A 19,609-nucleotide genomic window follows, 5' to 3' on the forward strand; every position below is an offset into this window, starting at 1 on the left:
CTCCTCCGCCAAAGCCTCACGCATCCTCCCGGCTCCTCCGGCTCAGCCGCTCCTCCCGGCTTGTCTTGTCCCGTCCTGGCTCAGCGACTCCTCCCGGCGGCTCCGGCCGCTGCCACCTCAACGGCCGCCATGACACCCCTCCCAAACACCATAGAGCGCGGCCGCCCGGGCTAGAGCGCCGCCTAGGAGGCGGATGTGGCGTGTGGGCGGAAGCAGAGGATGCCGGGATGGTGGCGGAGCAGCAGGCGGGGCGCGGAGGGCGGCGTGGAACCCCGCGTGATTATGGGGAGCTCGTCCGCCGGGATGAACCTGGGCCACTAGCAAAACAGTATGCTGTGCACGAGATTAGACACCATTAGTGTTTGAAAATGTGTTCTCAAAAACCACACAAGATCCTGAAGCCCCGGCTGCTGTGGAGTACATGGAGAATGTACGTTTGGATGAGGAAGAGGTGACTGAGGGGACCTAACCGATGTCTATCAGAATCTCAAGGAGAGGTGCCAAGAGGCTGGGTCCGGGCTCTTCCCGCTGATGCCCAGCAGTAGGACAAGGTTTCTGCAACGGTCAGGAACTGATGCACAGCAAGATCCACCTGAATATCAGGAAAAACTACACTGTGCAGTGACTGCACGCTGGAACAGATTGCCTAGAGAGGCTGTGGAGTGTCCGTCCCTGGAGATTCTCAGGAATCATCTGAATACTGGGATCACCCTACTTGAGCACGGAGGTTGGACAGATGATCCACTGTGGTCCCTTCCAGTCTGACCCATTCTGTGAGTCTCGGTTGTATTTCCAGCCAGAACCCCAAGACTGCTCCAATTCAGAGTTCCCTTTGTTTTCTGATCAAGTGAGGTATTTAGATTTGGGACTACAAGGAGTTACAGAAAAAGAAGTTTTGTATCAGTCAGAATGACACTGTTAAAAAAAAATGCAGATACTGGAAATAAAATACAGGGCAGCTGGCTCTTTGCCCATTTCAAATTGATAGCTACATAAAAAGATGCATAATTAAAGTACCACATCAACAGCAAAATGAAGCTGAGAAGAGCAGGTGGAATCTTAGATTTCTTAGAAGTCTGGGAATGCAGCAGGTAAAAACACAGGTTCTAGAGTTATAAGTGGGCAAACATTACCAGACAGACATGGAACAACCTGCTTGTTGCTTCCCAAACAGGATCTTGCAGAGTCCTGGTGAAGGGTTCATGGCTGGCCTGCAGTAATGCAATAATTCAACCTTTTAGCCTGAATAGCCTCTGTCACTCACAGGCAGCTTTAAGGCTGAGCATGGTATGTGGTCCAGGAATTCAGAAGTTAAAAGTTCTTTAATTCTCTAATAAAAATTGTTTTCCCTCGTCTTCACAGAACAATTTTTCTATCAGGTTGATAACTGATTTTACCAGTATATTAATTTAATGGTACACTTGTCACCCTTATGATTATCCACAATAAATTCAATCATACCCCACTTCAAATCCATTTCTGGCTAAAAAAAAAAATAAAGCATCAGAATTGTAGGAAGTACAAATGCTGTGACAGCATGGAATGTAGATATGTACCTTTATCAGATTTACTAATTTGCAATATTGAGTTTAATGGAGCTGAAAAGTTTACAATGATCAAAAGACCCCTTATCATTGGTTTAACAAAACCTGTATGGGTCCTCATGACAGTAAAGATGTGCCATTTAGTGTTTGGCTAAATAAATTTTATGGAAAATTCTCTTGGCATTTTTTCAACTAAGATCATGGATGTCCTGCACACATATAAAATATTAAGGGATGATAAAAATGTGGTGGTTAATTTTACAATGCCAAATAAGGCATATAGTCAATAAAGCAGCACAGAAAACTTTTTGTACTGCTCTTTTTATTTATTACTCTTGCAAAACTAGAAACTCTTTAGCATTGCAAGTAACCTTTTAGCTGACTGACTTCATCCATTGTTAATTAGGGGCACTCTGTACCATCCAGTATACTCTGTATTGACTAAGCTACGAGAGCAATGCATTGTGTCACAAAAAGGATGAGTATTCTGGCAGCAAAGCAGGAAACTGTACCTTACTTTAAAAATTAGTATACCATATTTAAAGATGTAACATAATTGGCACCAACTTCCTTTCTTAACAGGAGTGTCTTTAAACAACTTTTGGAGTATCAACAGATGCAAAGACACCAGAGATGATGAAATGTCAGCAATAGAAAACTATCCCACTGCTATGTCTCTACACACCTCTGGTGCAAAGCCCACTGATATGAGGGATGAGATTTCAATGTTTGATGATTCTGTGCCCAATCTGCACATAAGGGAAAGCACATATGCAAATACTAGAGAAACATTAGAAGCTATAATCATATTTATTAAAAAAAGTGATATCAAATACAACCATATATATTCATGCCTATTTGGAGACCATTTTCAAAATATTGAACAGTGTTGCCATTTTCCAGTCAAAACAATGACAAAGCATTTCATTTTTCCCTTTTTAAATATTTTTGTTATTCTATGCTTTATATACACAAAATAGGCAAAAATTATACAGGAATCCAGAGCCAAAGATGTGATATGAAAACAGTCTTGACAAAAAATCTTACTGAAAATAATTTTTAAAATACACAACCAATAGGCAAGAGATGAAAAATTATTCCCTTACAAAATCCTAACTCTACACTGACTTGTACAATAGGGGGTTTCATGTAGCAAAAAATAAAATTTTATCAAAAGCTTAAATGCTTTAAAGACAAGATCAAGGTTTTTATCTTTTTTTTTTTTTTTCATTTTGCTTTTGCTCAGTGGCATTTGAACATTACATACCTTTTTTCAAACTTTTACAAGTCCCCTCCTGAATTCACCCAGTGGCAGTACTGAGGATAAGGAAAGATTAAAATAAAAATGTAGTTATAATTATTTTTTGACAAAGATAATAATGGATAAGCATTTTGATTTGGTGAAAGCAGTTGAAAAGTCACATGTACTAACTGTCTGAAGAACTGTAACTGGGGAAGGAGCTGACTATGGCAGGTTAAATACTCCAGCATTTCCTCCATCTCTGAAATACAAATAAGGCAAAATGTGTGTATGATGATTAAAAAAAATTATTGCAGAAGAGCTCATGCTTTTAAGATGAAAACCTGAATACAAGACAAAGCTACCACTTCTAAACTGAAGAACTAAATATTTGGACCCTGCCAGTTTGAATGCATTAAGTATTATTCTCACTTGAACAAGTGATTGTGTCTATGGAATAGGTATGTATTTATTACATGTTGGACTTATTTTCCTTCTTTTGGTAATGATTTGTGAATAATTATCAAGATTTGCCCGGACTTAAGTTTGCTATATGCAAGATAGTAATGGCTTACCAAGTGAACATAATTTTCTATCTAAGCCCTTAAAAGAAGTTTCCACATCAGTTTTTCTTTTCCTTGGATTCTTGTTTCAGTTCCTTCAAAAGTGATGTGCTGATAACACAAATTGCAAAATAAAACTTCTTTGTAAGTCTGAATTCTAATTCTCTGATCCTGTTCCCCTATACTGTATTTTTCAGTACAAAGGCCACCATTTTTATGTTTTCATCATTATTTGAGCCAATATTTAACACTAGAGATTTTCACATTTTAGAACTGTAACATGTTCATTTTTAAGCCTGTCATTTTTGTAATAAAACAAAGCAGCTTGCAAATTATAACATTTGTCTACTAGACACCTGCACCCCCACCATTCTGTAAGTTTGTAATAGAAGCAATAGTCCAACATTAAAACATATCATAGATTTAAATTTATATTGGTTGTTTTCAAGTAGTCTGCAAAGTAGTAAAGTATGACAAGTAAGAAGAGTACCTTAGCTGAAAATTACACTTAAATTTATTTCAGTTCTTTGAAGGGCACAACAAGCACAAATGTTAAAGAAAGACAGTATTGTATCATACTAGTTTCAGGTCTAGAAAAATATAAGCATTTAAACAGCTAATATTTATACTTGCTGTGCCTAACAAGACTTGCATAAAAGCATGACTGCATTACAACTCTTCTTCCTCCTGCCCTCACCAAGACCAAGAAAGCAGTTTGCAGAATTATACTTAGAGATGTAATTTTGATATTTATTGTATCACTCATTCCCCCTGCCCCTTTGGGGGGGGGAATGAGTGATACATGTTTTTTTACTGGAAAAAAAACATAATTTGTCCCATGGAGCATTCACTGGAAAAATAGTAAAAATCTGTTGAACTAATGAAGTCTGAAATTCCCTCAAATATAACTTTTTAACAATAATAATAATTTAAAAAAAAAAATAATAAAAAACCCAACATCTACTGCTTAACAATGAACTTTGGCCTAAAGCTGTAACATGGGAAAAAGCCCAACCCTTCTGCTTGACAGGGTAGATAACACTGGAAGTACACCCTAAATTAGTAAATTAGAAGCATAGTTGAACTGCACTTAGACTACTTATCATTGAAAGAATGCACACCAAAAAATGACAGCAGTGTTCTATTGACAGCTTCTTGGCAGGTCCAGACATTTTGAACTTGAGACCTGGGTTATAAAATATGTACTGTCAGCAATTAGTACCAGTCTTTTCCTTGGGTACAGTTCAAATAGAGACCCTGTCACTTCCTACAAGTCCTGAAAGAAGGTTGTAGTGTGGTGTGTGTCAGCATTCAGTTTGTACCAGGGGAGGTTCAGGTTTGGTATCTCAGGAAGTATTTCTTCTCTGAAAGGGTCATCCACCATTGAAACAGGCTGCCCAGGCAAGTGGTTGAGTCTCCTCCCTGCAGCTCTTTAAAAAAAGAGGTGTAGTTGTGGTGCTTAGGAACATTACATTTAGTGGTGGACTGGGCTGGATTAAGGGTTGGTTTCTTGCAGGTCTTTTCCAGTGACAGAATTACATGAATTAACAGATATAGCTGAAATTGCTCTTGTAACTGCTTGTCAAGATAGACATGCCTACCTCATTCTGCTTGACATTTCTTTAAAAAACAAACTAGTAGTTGTTGAGTGACAGCATTTCCCCACAGAGATGGAAATGGCTGGCCCTGTGATCACTGACTCAGCTGCACCTTTCAGGCACTGACGTTTTATATTCCTTCCATATTAAAATATTTGGGTGATGAAGTGACTGATGACGTGACATGAAAGTTCAAAGGCAAACCTCCATGTTTTAGTGACTATAAAATCATGTAGTTGGCTTGGCTTACAGTCAGTGAGATTCAAGGGGCTAAGTTGTCTTTTTTTTTTTTTTAATATAAGGCTGCTAGAGCTACAGAAATATTAACTTTAGTATGCTTTTATAATAGAGGAGGATAAAAGGTCTGAGTTCCAAGTACTGGCATCAGATTGCCAGTCTATACCTATTTATAAAAATGAGTCTTATTTTAGAATTAGTTTATGGCACAACCAAAAACGGAAAATTAAGCTGTGGTTAATTGACAGATGAGAAAAAAAAAATAAAAAAATCAGTGCTTTAGACACCTTTCTTGCTTTCAGTTTCATAGAAATTTGAAACTGAAAGCAGAAAATCACACCCTCAAAAATACAGCATTTCAAAATGGCATATGCATACATGGACTTTTAAAGTCATTGTTCAGCTATGTTAATTTGAGACATTACAAATAACTACAATATGTATGACAGGATTATTTTAAAAAGACAAAAATTAGTTTTTAGAAAGTAGTGCTGTCTCATGTCAAAATCAATATTGTATAACACATACCAGTGGTTCCAGCTGACACTGGTGAAAATCCAGCACATGGATAAGAAAAACAGAATTTAGCCCAATTATGTATAATATCCTAAGCTATCAGGAAACCATTGCTGTAGACAAATCTTTACTGAGAGGTAAAAGCCCTTTCATGTACAGTATTACTTGATGCTGAATGTGTATTTCCATCTAGCTACCATTAATTTCCTACTAATTTGAATTAAATGTTACTATTGTGCAAAGATATAACTTCAGAATACTTTGATAAAGAAATTTCGTGTTATCTTTGAAAGATTCTTAGAATGCCTGTGCTAACTGTTAATGCTTTAACTGGACTACAGCTTATATACTCTATCTACAACATATTTCCATATAATTTATATGTAAACAGAATTTGTATTTCAAGCACCATTTAGGAAAATGAAACATCTCTCTTTTGTTGCACTGAAGTTCAAAGTCAGGTTTGGTCACCCTGTTACACATTCATCCTGGATATCAAAGCAAATGTCTTACAACCAATAACATAAGCTATCTCACAAACTTTGCTTCCCAATTTTTCTCAGGATCAGAAACAACATGATAAAAAATTGTAAGGTGCATGAATAAAGGCCATTCCTGAAAAAACTGCAACATTCTGACAGACACTCATAAAAAGCATTTCAGAAAGAACATCCACACAGGCATAAATATTCATTCTTAAAAGAGCTACTTGCACAGGGGTCATTTCAGATTGCAGGAATGCACCTTATGCGTGTGGCACTGACTTTATGGCACCTAAATCCCCTCCTACCTTCTCCTAGTCTCAGTTACAGCTCTTTCATACTGAAAAGCCATAATGAAGGGTTGAGCTTGAAGAGGAAAAAGACTCTGGAAGAGGTAGAAAATAAAACCTGTTCAACCCAATTGAGTATATGCTGCTTTTGAAGTAAAAAGACAGTGGCTTTAACAAGAAAGAGCATAAGAAAACAATAATTAAAAGCAAAACAAGAAAACAAAACTCCAAGCCAAATAAGGCAAGTTATCTGCTAAAAGACAGTGCATTAAACATGGGCCTAAAATTTTACAATTGGAATTGAAGGTAAAACCAAAAATTATTATCAAGTCAGAAACCACTGAAAGACTCGGGAGTAACATTATAGTCAACAATACACTGAAAATTTTGACTTGAATTGAAAAGTATGAAATTTATGGATTCTTCCTTGTTTTTCCTGCAGAATGGATAATTTCAAAAGTAGACAACAGGATCAAGAAGTTGATGTTAAGTCATTCATAATAAAGAATCACAAAATAATTTAAGATTAATGGAATTTAATTACTCTCCCCATTTTAGAGTGATCTATTAAAAAGAATTTATGAGCATAACTTATTATTTGTATCTGTTTTTACATTAGACCTGAAGAAAATAATTTGATGCTGTTTTCAGCACCATTTGAATCTTCTATAGAACTCTTCAAAACAATTTAAACTTGCTTTTTTAATGCAAGCTTTAAATGCTTTATTTTTTTAAGTGACAACTGCTACCCTTGTCTAACTTCGCATGAATAGTTCCAGTAATTTTAACACCACTACTCCTGTGAGCAGATGTTTTGTAGTAGGAGTGCTACAGTTCTCTAAATTAGTGCAATCATTTTTGTATTTGCAGATCCTCTCTAAACTGAGCTTCAGCAGCCCCCCTTTCATTCCTACTTCCAGAACTCTGAAATGAACCCTGCTTGTGCAACATTCACACAGTAGAATTTTAATGGAGACTTAGCGTTTTGACAATAAAAGGGAATAAAATGATGTTATTTCTCCTCTTCCGAATTCAAGTGGTTTCTAACAGACTCCAGAGACATATTCATGGCTGCTTGAAGCATGTCTTCTTCGCTCATATCACCACCTAAAGACAATACATGCAATACAAGCTGCAATAAATTCACAGTTCTTAATCATAGTTAAGTGATTTTGTTGTTCCTTTCATCCACACCCACATTTTTGTACCCCACTGACAAAACTGGTTTTGTTTTTAAAATCACGGAACATTTTGCAAATAGCATTTCACCAACAACAGTCACTTTGTAACAATACACACTGATTTTGGATCACCAATACCTACCACTGGTAAGGTCTACACACGTTCTTCTGAAAATTGGTTCCAGTAATTTTGTCAGATACCAATCCAAGTTGTCATACCACTTTAAAAGTAATTTAGAAAACAAACTGTTGGGGTAATAGCAACACTCTTCACTTAGAAATAGGATATTGACATTCAAAGGGAAACAGGCTTTTCAGGAAAGTGATCCTTTCCTTCACTCCCAATATAATGGCTGTAATACACAATCAGAATGGCTGCTGAAGTGATGAAATAGGCAGACAAGGAAAATTAAGAAACAACACAAAGATGAAAAAGGCATGTTTCTGTGTTGGATGTAAGGTTAAAAAACAATACCTGTGCCAGGTTCTGGAGTGCTTGAGCTAAGAGTTGCTTTGTCCTGTAGGTTTGGGGTCTGATCTTGCTGCTGTAGCTGTTGTTGCTGTCTGAAAGTGTCATACATTTATAAGAGAATAAGATTAACATCAGCATGAGGCCTGAATCAAGTTCATTTCATTGTAAGGAAGGCGGGGAGTCAGAAGTAGAAGCTGTTTGGTACTGTATCACTCCTGTGCCCAAAATCTCTTTCCTCATTCCACCCTGCTAACCTTCAGATACCTATCTTCCCAGTATTCTACTCCAAGCTACAAGACTATTTTCCCAGGATTCAGAAGTTCTGCATTCTTATCCAACCATGTGAAGTCTAACTCCTCCCATCCATAGCATTTCTCCCTGGTCTTTATTTCCTCTATTGCTGTAAGACAGAGATAAGGAAAAGCTACAATAACTCGACTATCTATTAAGAAGGTTCACCAGAACAGTAACATAAAATATGTACAATGCTTTTGTGTGATGCACATGAGAAGCATCATTACCCAAAGCAAAGTCTTAGAGAAATAATACTTTTTGTTGGGAAGGTACTCGCAGAAATTTACAGGATTTAATTTAAAATACTTCTATAGTGTATGTTTTCTTTTCTTTCTTCACAAGACTTTTAACAGTAGCAAGACTACTGCATTATTAACAAACACTCTCTTACTAGAGGTTTCTTTGTAGGAACCACCTGAGAATAGTGAAATTCAGGTACTGTTAGGAAATCATGTTAAGACAGAAAGGTTGATCTGGACCTCAGTAAGAAACCCATCCACATCCCAAAAGCACTGACAAATACAACATGTACTTCCACATGCAGTTTTCTATCAGCTACTTTACTTTTCAAAATATGCTTGTCTTCTCCTTCGCAGTTCTTCTGAAGAAAGGGAGTCTGTCTGACTGCTGTGAGACGACTGAGGAACATTCTGTGGTAACGAGCCTGAGAGCTCACTTTGACGGCGACCTAAAAGCAGAACATGCCATAGCCTACTCATTATAATTTACATAATTATAAATATAATTATATAATTTTATGTAATTAATCATACTAATTTACTAATTATAGTAAAATGAAGTTATATTTCATTTACTAACTTAAAAAATGTTTTCAAACTTGAGAAGAAAAAATACTTCTTGGAGAACTAAGCACCTAAAGTAATTTCGCTTGATATTCTCTCTAATCACCTAAGGACTGTTTCCCTTTCCTCCTGCCACCCTTTGCCAATTTGTTCTTCCTTCCTAAGATTCAATGCCAACATGCAAATTACAACTTTTCAAAAAGCAGGATGGAGATAGCTACAGGCAATCCTGGATTGTCCTTCCATGCCTCACACCAGTCTTTCCAGAGATATTGACACATGCTGGAAAAAGTGCCTGAGAAATTGATTCCAGGAGGTGCTTAAAGCACTGTAAGAAATTTATATGAGCACTGCACCTTGCATGCTGAGCTGAATGGCTCTGCGAAGATCAGCTTCTTCATCCTCCATATCAATTTCCTGCCTACTTAGAGCCAGGGCTCTCTGAAAATTCTCTTCATCTTCATCTAACATGCCTGTTCCATCAAACGGATGGTTAACTTCTATTGCTTGGTCCACATCACTTCTGGGTAGCCTGTGAAATTCATACATTCTTAGCAAAATTCAGATAGAGATTATATTAGATTTTATCATGAGGTTTAAATTAGTATGTTCTGCCAGTATAAAGCTAGGTTTAACTTTGGGAAAAACATTTTCATTGTAAAAGCCTGTTGTATTAACAAGCATTTTCCTGAAAAATGAAAAAAGCACAAAAGGGCTGCAAGCAACTGCAGAGGGACACATAATTGCCACACTATCCTCTAAAGCAATGCACATGTTGACAAGAAGCTGTTAGTAAATTGTCAGAAAACGATAAACCCACAAAAAGGCATAACATGTTCTTCAAACCTACTGCTATTTAAACGGTTACACCAGCAGAAGAGAGTGCATATGGTCTCCTTCTCAGCAGGCCTTGAAGGCCATTCAAAAACAACAGCACCTATGTAACACTTTCCATGTTACCGCTAATTATTCCATCAATTTACATCATCAATTTAACAAAGAGGAAAAAATAATTAATTCCTCTGAGAAGTCTAAAGCCTTTTTATCAGTATGCAATTTGTTCACTGTGAAAATTCAATTAAATCATTGCAGAAGCACATAAAGTACTGACTTTATATGCTTTCAAGGATGTTTTATATTAGCAGAATGCATCAAAAATGAGCAGCACCACAACACTACAGTGAAATTATTCCGAAAGGGAATGCCGTATGATTTATATGATGTGGAATTCAAAGATCAGTTTCTCATTCTTTTCTACTTATGATAAAATGCACAGACCAGTCTTAATTACAGAACAATTGCTATTGTTAATAGTTCATTAGACTTGCTAAACCATTTTCCTCCCTAAGTCAAAAATCTGCACTATAATATGCTTGTGCACATGAAAGACTCAATGGTTATCAAGACAGCTTTTACCCACTTGAAAATACATCTATATGTTGCCTATCAACTTGCTTTTACTGGGTGCAACGTCAGTAAACATTGAACTAAATGTACTTGTTATTACTTCCAAATTACAAACCAATCATACTGAACATTATTGAAACAAAATCTTTATTTACCTTACCTCTGATCTCTTGACTGTGCTGCCTCTTCTCCAATCAGTTTTGGTCGCTGCATCTGCTGCACCCGAATCATCTGCAGCAGCTGATCAGCCTCACAGTCTGGCAGGTCACCTTTTACTACAAATATGGAATAACCTGAGAAAAAGAAACCATAAGTCTACAGCATTAAAGTGCAGATATAAACATTCTGAAATGTACACTATATGGAATACAATCATGTGCAATGTAAGATGTAAGACTCTACCTTCCATTATAAGGACTTGGGTTATTTCACTATTTCAATCATAAAACTATGAATAGTTAACTGAATAGATAAGTTCTAAGAAATAATGATTATTACCTACTTTTAATTAATGAGATTTAACATCTACAAGTTACTATTACCTTCCTGTTGTAATTGAGCCAAGAAAAGTGCAAGATATGTATCTGATATTAGTTCTGGACCCATCAAGAGAGAGTTCAAGTTAAACCACTGTAATTAAGGAAAAAAAAAAAAGGTTGAGAGAACAAATTAGCATGAAGATTACTCAGTAATCCATTCTTGTACATTGTGGTAATTTTTTATTATGGAATATCCAAATAAATTTAGTAAAATAAATTATCAAATAAGAGGTTTTTTTGAGCATAATACCTATACTGCTAAAGGTTATCCTTCAAATAATCTAACAGGACATCTGAAGTGTGGAAATTACTGCATGCTCTCTCCTATTACTGAATACTGGTAGCAGGGAAACATGTTAACACAGATAATTCTTAACCACGGTATTTTGATTTATTTCAGACATCATTCTAAAATTCTGCTTAATCCTAATTTTAAACCTGAGACTAATGCAGTAAGAAATCCTTCATCAGTTAATGACATGTGTTAAGAAATTATTAGATACAGGAAATAGACACTCAATTATTTCCATTAAATACTTTCATTGAACATTACACCTTTAATAGCTGGTGATACTGAAAACTAGTGTTTACCCTTCCTGCAGATAATTTTTAAACTTAAAAATTAATAAAAATTTACTCAAATATGCTGAGAGTACAGCACTATATTACAACAGGGAACTCTTCCTATAGACATACACAACTCATTTCTAGTTCCCCAAAGACCCTAACTAGTAATTTATAACACTTCAAAACAGAAACAGTATTATACTTACATAAAACTTCTAGAAAGAAAATACATTCAATGTGAAACAAAATATTCTACCTTTAAACTCCCATATATGTTCCAATGAAGCTAAAGAACTTTTTTTTTTAGACCTACTCATTCAGTATTATGCAGTTTTAACCAGAAAGCACCATTTTAGTTAGTGGAAGGAGAATTCTATCTCCATTCTCACAGAAATGCACTGATCTATCTACCCACACTTTCACATATGCACCCACACATTCACAGCCAGGCCCATACAAGAATATAAGTGACTATCTACCACCCTGTCATGCAATCACTTAATCTTCCAAAAACACTCTTTGCCATTAGGAAAGGGTAAGCAGACCAACAGTGTAGAAGAGTAATGAATAAAAAGTTTTGTAAAAAATTTGATGGACAGACTACAGTAACTTTTAAAAAACATTATGGAGGAGAAAGTTCTATTAAACTGATTTTGCTTTAACTGTAACAGAGGAGAAGCAGGTCAAATAAATCTAAGTCAACCTATTTTGTCGAATTTTCCTCACTACCCTCTAGATAACAGACACCTGGTATTGTCTTCATGTGGTTACAAGCCATGTAAAAAATTAAAAAGGCATCCTCCCTCCAGCTTAGGATGTCTTGGGTTAGAACACTGTCTCATAAAATTCCACCCAACATGGTTGCATTGTAGAATAAGGAGCATTTCAATAATTTTAAGATAACATCCAGCCTTTTTGATATCAAATAAACAAAAAATGCCTGTAAACATTAGCCATAAGTTTAAACTAAAGCAGAACAGTAGAGATTAGTTTTCTCACTCACAGGTAATTTTTTTTTTTTTTTAAATCCGGATGACAACATAAATAACCAGAAGTTGCAAAAATGAACCAAATGGGCAAACAGACTCCTGTCCCACTATTATAGACTCTAAAAGCTGTTTCCCATGAAAAATGCCCTGTAAAAATTAAACACCAAATCAGTTCATTTTGTATAAAAGCTTATGAAGATCCAGAAAAATGATTGGCTACTGAAATAAAATACTGAATTGGTGGTAAGGGACATGGATATGAACTGAGTTGGTACATATGTACCATATACTAATATGGCCATTCCTCACCTTTAGTAACTATTTCCTGCTTAGAATACAATTGTTTCAAAATTTTCTATAATAGTACAAAGCTCTACTTCCCCAAACCTCATTCTACTGGATACTCCTTTTGAGTATTCATTATTGTCTATCAAAATGTTGAACTTTTCCTGGTATCTACTGCCCATTTAAATAAACAAAATTATTTTACAATGCCAATATCTTATTGCATTAAAACAAGTTTGAATTCTGTAGGGATCCTAATCATTGTCCAGGATTCCCCCACCCCATCAAGTACAATTTTTCTTCAGTATTTCATGCAGGAGGAAAAAATAAAACAGCTTAAGAAGACACATGAGACCCTCCCAGAGCTTCAGCTCACTGAGGACACTAGGGAATTGATCCTACTGTTTTTTCCCAGGCTAACATTTACAATGACCCACCTGGCATTTTTGTGATAAAACAAACATTTACCCTTTTTTTAATATGGGATTAAAACAAACTGCAGCAAAAGCTTGCAAAAGGGAAGCACAATCTACTTGCAATCACCTTTCCACACCCATTTCTGAAGTCAAATTTAAAATAAAAAAAGACAGTGTCACCTGTTTTCCTAACTTTCGAACTGTAAACCAGTGTTCCTTATAATTACAAATAAATGATTTTTCATTTCTGTAAAAAGAAAAACAAAAGGTATAAATAAAATTAAATACTCTAAAATAAGAGTACATAATAATGTTTAAGATCTTTGCTATCACTAATTTGAACTTATATAATAAAATTTCAGTTCTACAACTATTGATGTTACATTACAGAATACTCATACTACTTTATAACATTCAGGAAATTGTCAACATCACTGAAATCTCCATATACCTGTGATTCTACAGATACTAAAATATGAAGGCACAGAGGACAGATGTTCTCATGCACCCCCAAAAAAGAAAAAATAAAAACAAAAAAAATAAATCAAAGCCAGGGGTAATACAAACACCAAAATGCAACAGACCATGAAGCAGCAATTTTAAAGAAAAATTTAAAACATAGATTAAGGGTGTTTTTTTCTGTAAAATAAAACCAGGGTGCTAAAAGTCTTACATAGGATCGATCCCAAGTCTCTGGTACTCTGGGCTGTTGAAGAGGATTAGTTCTAAACCCCACACTTTCAAGGCATTGCTTATAACCTGCCAAAAAAGAACACTTTTCTTAAGTCAGACTAGTTCAAATCTAAGTTCAAGCAATACAACCATCTTAGCTTTAGCTATACTAAACAATTATACTGTTTCCATAAAACTTACATTTCAAAACATTGCCAGGAAACCTAGGAATCACATTACTCAAAATGCAATGGTCATGAATCTATATGCAAGCATAAAACTCATAACTTATCTAAGGAAAAGTAACAAAACCAGGATTTAACTCATCTGTGTTAGCGAACTTACTCTGCTAAACAAAGCTGTAATTTCATCTTCCACAGAGACTTCCTAAATTGTCATCTACTTGCAGTGCCCTGCTCTGCCCTACTTCCCCCCACCACATATAATCTCAATCTTTCTTCACAGTAACTGCTGGAGATTTTTTATCCACTGGATTATCACAGGATCAGTCAGTTTATTGAGCTGAGCACAAACTCTTTTACAATAACTTCCTAAAGCTACACAAAATAATACTGTTAAGAACTTCTAAGTTAACAATTCAAATTCCTTCCAGCAAGCCAACTGTGCCTCAAATGACAAAGCAATGACAGGACAAAAAAGTAGAATGAGGAAACATTTTTTTTTCAGCTACTGAAGCAGCCCAAAGATAGCAGGAAAGCCAAACTGTTAATGGTTTCTTATTAGAAAGAAAAGCAGACCAGTCGACCATGAGGAAGAGAGGCTCTTAAGGAGTCTGGCAAGTACCACTGAAAGCTTGGGAGACAGCCAAAGATGTCTAGAGTTCTAATCTAGGCAAAAGCCCCAGTTTGGAGTTCAATTTTTTTTTCTGGTCTATGTATTTATTATTGATTACTTTTTCCTTATGGCCTTAAAAATGCAAAAACACCCAAGAAAATCTGCAGATGACTGTGATAACACTGTAACCATTGCCAAGGGCTTTCTGTCTATACTTTGAGAAAGCTATCTGAATTCTGCTTCTTCACCTACAGTCTGTGAGAGCCAAGGTCTACACCTGAAGTGCCCACAAGAAACAGCTTAGAAGTCAAGCTTATTGCCAGCAGGCGTCACTTCACAGCTCCTGAATCCACGTTTCTCTGATGTGTTTGAGGGCCCATGAACTGAAGAACTGCAAGTCACTGTTCTTAATGGAAAACACCCTGAACATTTGGAAGTCCAGCACTTAATCCCATTAAGCCCATGAACTTGCAACTAGATGGAAAAGCTCAATATTATTTAAGTTATATAAGAGAACATATATTGCATAAATAGAAAATGGTGTCAGAAGAGAGCTGTGCTTACTTGAATTGAGAAGAATCCACTATCATCCATATTTACAGAAGGCTGCTGCTCAATGTGAAGTTGAGAGGAAGAAAAGGGAAAAATGTATAAGCATAAAAGGTCAAAAATAATTGAGTTTTGAAAATAAATGTAACTGCAGATTCTTAAAGCAATGACTTATGTCTTTGTCTGTAAAGCTGATTACAATGCCTCAAATAGGCATATTAATTTAAAATTCAAACCTTTAGAGATGTTTAGTACTTAAAGGGCAGACAGACACAGGAATTTTGTTCCTAACTGACACCGGCTACAAAAACAAAAGGCAAATTACTGATCCTCCTCATCATGACTGATCTTCCTACTCATAAGATGAAGGTAATGTAGCTTTTCGTAGAATTATTGTAAAGTTGTACTAGTAACACTTGAAAACGTCACATCCAAGATACATGAATGAAAAGGCCTATAAATTTAAAAAGCTCTAGCACCAGAAAATTAACCTTGCCTAGCAATGCAAGAATAACAGGTCTGTGCCACACAATATAACATTTCAGGCAATATCAAGCAACCTCAAATGAAGATAATTTTACCTGTAAAAAAGTCCTGTATTCTTCACTAGATACTCCTCCCTCTGCCATTCTCATCCTTTCTTCCTCATCCAATTGCTGTGCAATAGAGGATAACTCAACAGGACTAAAGTATTCCCCTTGCAGCAAATTATTCAGACAATGTTGAGCACACAATGAGCCTTCTTGCTAATAATGGAAGAGAAAAAAAAAAACCAATGGGAAAAAAAAAAATGAAGAAAAAAAACAACAGGTTATGTGCACTCTGTAAAATGACTCAACTGTTTCATTCTGGCAAACTTCCTGCCCTCTCGCTCAGGCAAAATACCACATATTCTTTCAATCTATTACATTACATTACATTACAGCAAGCTCTCCCATGAACTCGAGGGGAAAAAACCCAACATGCATCCTACCTTATTTCCTCAAGAGAAATATATTTAATGTAAAAGTTGTTTTTGAAAACACCATAAATATTGGCAACCCATATGACCCAACAAATCACACAGAGACCCTGCAACCATCAGAACAAATGATTCTATCCTCTTCCAAAATATCAATGCTTGAAAAATCAAACAGTTTAGATCTCTACTTCCTAGTAACAAACATTATCTTTAACAGACAAGCTCATTATTTTTTAACTTTTCTCCCCTTCCAGGAGTGACTATTGGTAATCTGCTCTACATGTTATTGCCAAGAAAGTGATTAGGAGCTAGAGGAACAGAAAAGCTCATTTTTCACATGAAATTTACAGATAGGAAGTAGATAAAATAGGGTCATACCACACTAGCTTGAAAATTTTGAAAACAATGATGGTGAAACAAGAAAAAATTATTAATTTCAGCATATTAAAAATTATTTTTTTTATTTATAGACCCTTTAAATAAAAACCACTTCAGATACTTTGTTGTGCTCCCAGCACCTTACAGATAATAGAGCTATAGTGTAGCATTTTAAAAATATCAGCACAAATTATAAAAGGCTAATTAACAATATCAGTCATGATTTTGTAGTACAAATTTTAAAAAATCTCTGATCTGAATGAATGCATGACAGACTCCATCATTTTCATATGTGAGATAAAATTCTTGTTAAGAAAAACAAAAACACAATGTAAACCAACCAAAGCAATATCCATGAAAAGCAACCTTTTTCTACAATTATCTGAAAATCCAGGTGCAAGACAAGTAACATCAGTTTTAAAATCCCACTTTTCTCTTTCACCCCTTCCTCAAGCCTGACCCACAGAAACTAAGAATACAAGACTATGCCTTTGAGGAATTTTCTTTAAAATTCCAGAAAAGCATCATACAGATCATAAGTAGGACCTTCCCATGATCCCCCTTACAGCTGAAGCCTCAAAAGTTCCCTTTACTCCAGAATCTTCCTATGGCTTCATCACTCAGTTGAGCAATGAGTTATTAAAGCTACACTGGCTGTACAGCCAGGCTTCAATGGAATCCAGAAACCTCCTCCAGCTCATGCCCTTCCTGCAACAAGAAATACAAGACTAAACACCAGCTTCTGTCCCTTTAGGACCACATTCCTGCTGCTGGTCATATGACAAAACTGTAACAGAAGAATCCGCTCAATAAACACAGGCTTCCCCACTAGAATTATATAAAACTGGTTTACAAACAGAGAGATAGTGAAATACAATTTTACTTTGCAAATCAGTTGCATTACATGCTTACATCTTAATTTCACTAAAAGGATCTTTCTGTATTTGTACAGTATTATCTGAAAGCAATAAGCCTTAATTTTCACATCTAAAAATTATACACATTATTCGCCAAATGCAAAAACCAGGTCCTACAGTATTTAACTGACACGAGCTTCCATTGCTTTGTACAGAGAACATTGCTTCTTTTCCATAACCTGAAATCCCCTTATTGATACCTCTCCTGACATAAAATGCTGCCCTGCTTTCAGTGTTTTCAATTACTTGTCTCTTATCAAGGACAAACTTCTAAGACTGGGATTCCTGAAGCCCCATACTTAAATCTTGCTTTCTGCAACTGTCATTTCTCTCTAAAAATGCCACATTGTTTTGTTAAATTTTCTTAATAAATACCAAGTTTCTCATGTCTTTTTATCAAAACAACTGGAGTGTGCAGACTCGGGAACATGCAGCACTTGTTGGGGGTGAAAAATATCCCATAAGAAAAAAGGACAGTAATTCAGTTAGATTTTCCCTAAAATAATAGCAAATAAAAATACTTGGTGCTCCAACGTAAAACACATTCAGGTGGACTTTAACTGTGTTACTAACTTAGCAGGGAGCAGGTATGTTTCACGTGAGAGAACTGTTTACTCACCCTTCCCCAGAATGCGTAGGAACTACAAGTTACCATCACCTTGAAACTCTGAATGTACTATGCTTTGTCACTTCAATTTCAGAAGTTTTGTTATTAAACTAGAAAGCAACTTAGCAATAAAAAGTTAATTCATACCGTCATAGGCTAGGCCATTTAAGAAAAGAGTACATTTTGTTAAACTGTTTTCAAAGCCAGACTGAAGGTCACTGAAGCAGAGGCCAGCACGGCTGAAATCCAACACTCACCCTCTGACCAGCAGCTACTTAACACCACAACATTTGCCAAATTTTGCAACCCAAACCTAATCAGAAAGAAAACATTTCATTTTTTACGGATTTCAGAACAGCAACTTTTTTAAAAAAAATACACAGCTATCTTACCTGACTTCTTAAGGAAGTCAATCCTACACATCAAAACAAAGTAAGCAAACTAGCATTAAGACAAACACAATATAAATGGAGAGACACTGGGAAAGTGCAAGAAGAAAAAATCCAATTATTATCTGACCAGCATTAAAACAGAAATAGGTCATATTTGGGAACCTGGATAAATCACAGCAGTTCACAGAAGCATTTGTCCTCCAAAACAGGAAATACTGTCGGGCACACAGAAGCACACTATATGAACTACGATTTCTCTATGGTTCTCCCACTCCCTGCTCATTACACCACAGCCAAGCCGGGCTCGGTGACGAGACGGGTCTCAGAGCACAGGGACAGCCCTGCCTACCGCTGCATATCCTCATACTCATTCCTCAGCCACGCGAGCTCTCTCTCAAGAAACACAAGTAGCTGCAGCCTACACCGCCCCACACTTGCGAGTTGTTTCCGCAGTCCCCAGAACACAATCCCCATGTCAAAGCGGACGCCGAGGCTCAGCCCTGACTCTCCTTTCCCTGTAGGGCTGGGCAGCGTCCAGCTGAGACGGACCATAGGCACAGGCATCATCAAGCGAGGGCCCCGGCTCTCCCCCGAGGCAGAGGACAAGGCACTGCCTAAGGCTGGAGGGATGCCAGGGAGGGGCAGCGCGGCCCAACCCGACAAAGGCCGAGCGCACCCCGGGGGCTCCGGGGGCTGCCCGGCGGTCAGCGCGGGGACGGGAGGCCCAGCCTCCGCCCCAGCAGCTCCTCAGAGAGAGCTCGCGCGCCTTCCCCGTCTCGGCGGCCCGGACGACCACAACCGACGGCGCTGTGCCCAAGGCGGGCGGGCAGCGGAGCGGACAGCAGGACCCCCGCCCGACCCTCCCTGGCTCCTTCACTCACCCGTTCGTGGAAGATCGACTCCATGTTTACTGTG

At 36.9% G+C, this 19,609-nt stretch overlaps 1 protein-coding gene across 3 annotated transcripts; it reads right to left on the minus strand.

The window, feature by feature from the left end:
- Positions 1-2,335: 2,335 nt before the first annotated feature.
- ATXN3 (ataxin 3) lies at positions 2,336-19,604 on the minus strand. 3 transcript variants are annotated; one of them, XM_015630138.1, is made up of 11 exons: positions 19,576-19,604; positions 16,021-16,185; positions 15,455-15,499; positions 14,097-14,182; positions 13,604-13,670; positions 11,170-11,257; positions 10,788-10,920; positions 9,577-9,752; positions 8,982-9,105; positions 8,127-8,215; positions 2,336-7,577 (listed from the first exon to the last, which is right to left on the minus strand). In XM_015630138.1, the coding sequence occupies exons 1-11, from the start codon at positions 19,597-19,599 to the stop codon at positions 7,483-7,485; spliced, it is 1,092 nt and encodes a 363-aa protein (XP_015485624.1). In that variant the 5' UTR covers positions 19,600-19,604; the 3' UTR covers positions 2,336-7,482. The 3 variants fall into 3 exon arrangements, with proteins under 3 accessions (XP_015485624.1, XP_033370910.1, XP_033370911.1); XM_033515019.1 differs by lacking the exon at positions 19,576-19,604 and adding an exon at positions 18,560-18,577; XM_033515020.1 differs by lacking the exons at positions 13,604-13,670; positions 14,097-14,182 and having other exon boundaries at positions 19,576-19,603.
- Positions 19,605-19,609: the final 5 nt, after the last annotated feature.

This window comes from Parus major, chromosome 5 (genome assembly GCF_001522545.3).
Source record: "Parus major isolate Abel chromosome 5, Parus_major1.1, whole genome shotgun sequence".
In the NCBI taxonomy this organism is placed as follows: Eukaryota; Metazoa; Chordata; class Aves; order Passeriformes; family Paridae; genus Parus; species Parus major.

Coding starts and splice junctions, on each gene's coding strand:
- ATXN3 (XM_015630138.1), bottom strand. CDS start 19,599: ATGGAGTCGATCTTCCACGAACGG. Junction 8,216..8,981: donor AGACAAGCATATTTTGAAAA/GTAAAGTAGCTG, acceptor TGACACTTTCAG/ACAGCAACAACAGCTACAGC. Junction 7,578..8,126: donor CACTCCAGAACCTGGCACAG/GTATTGTTTTTT, acceptor TATTGTCTTTAG/GTGGTGATATGAGCGAAGAA.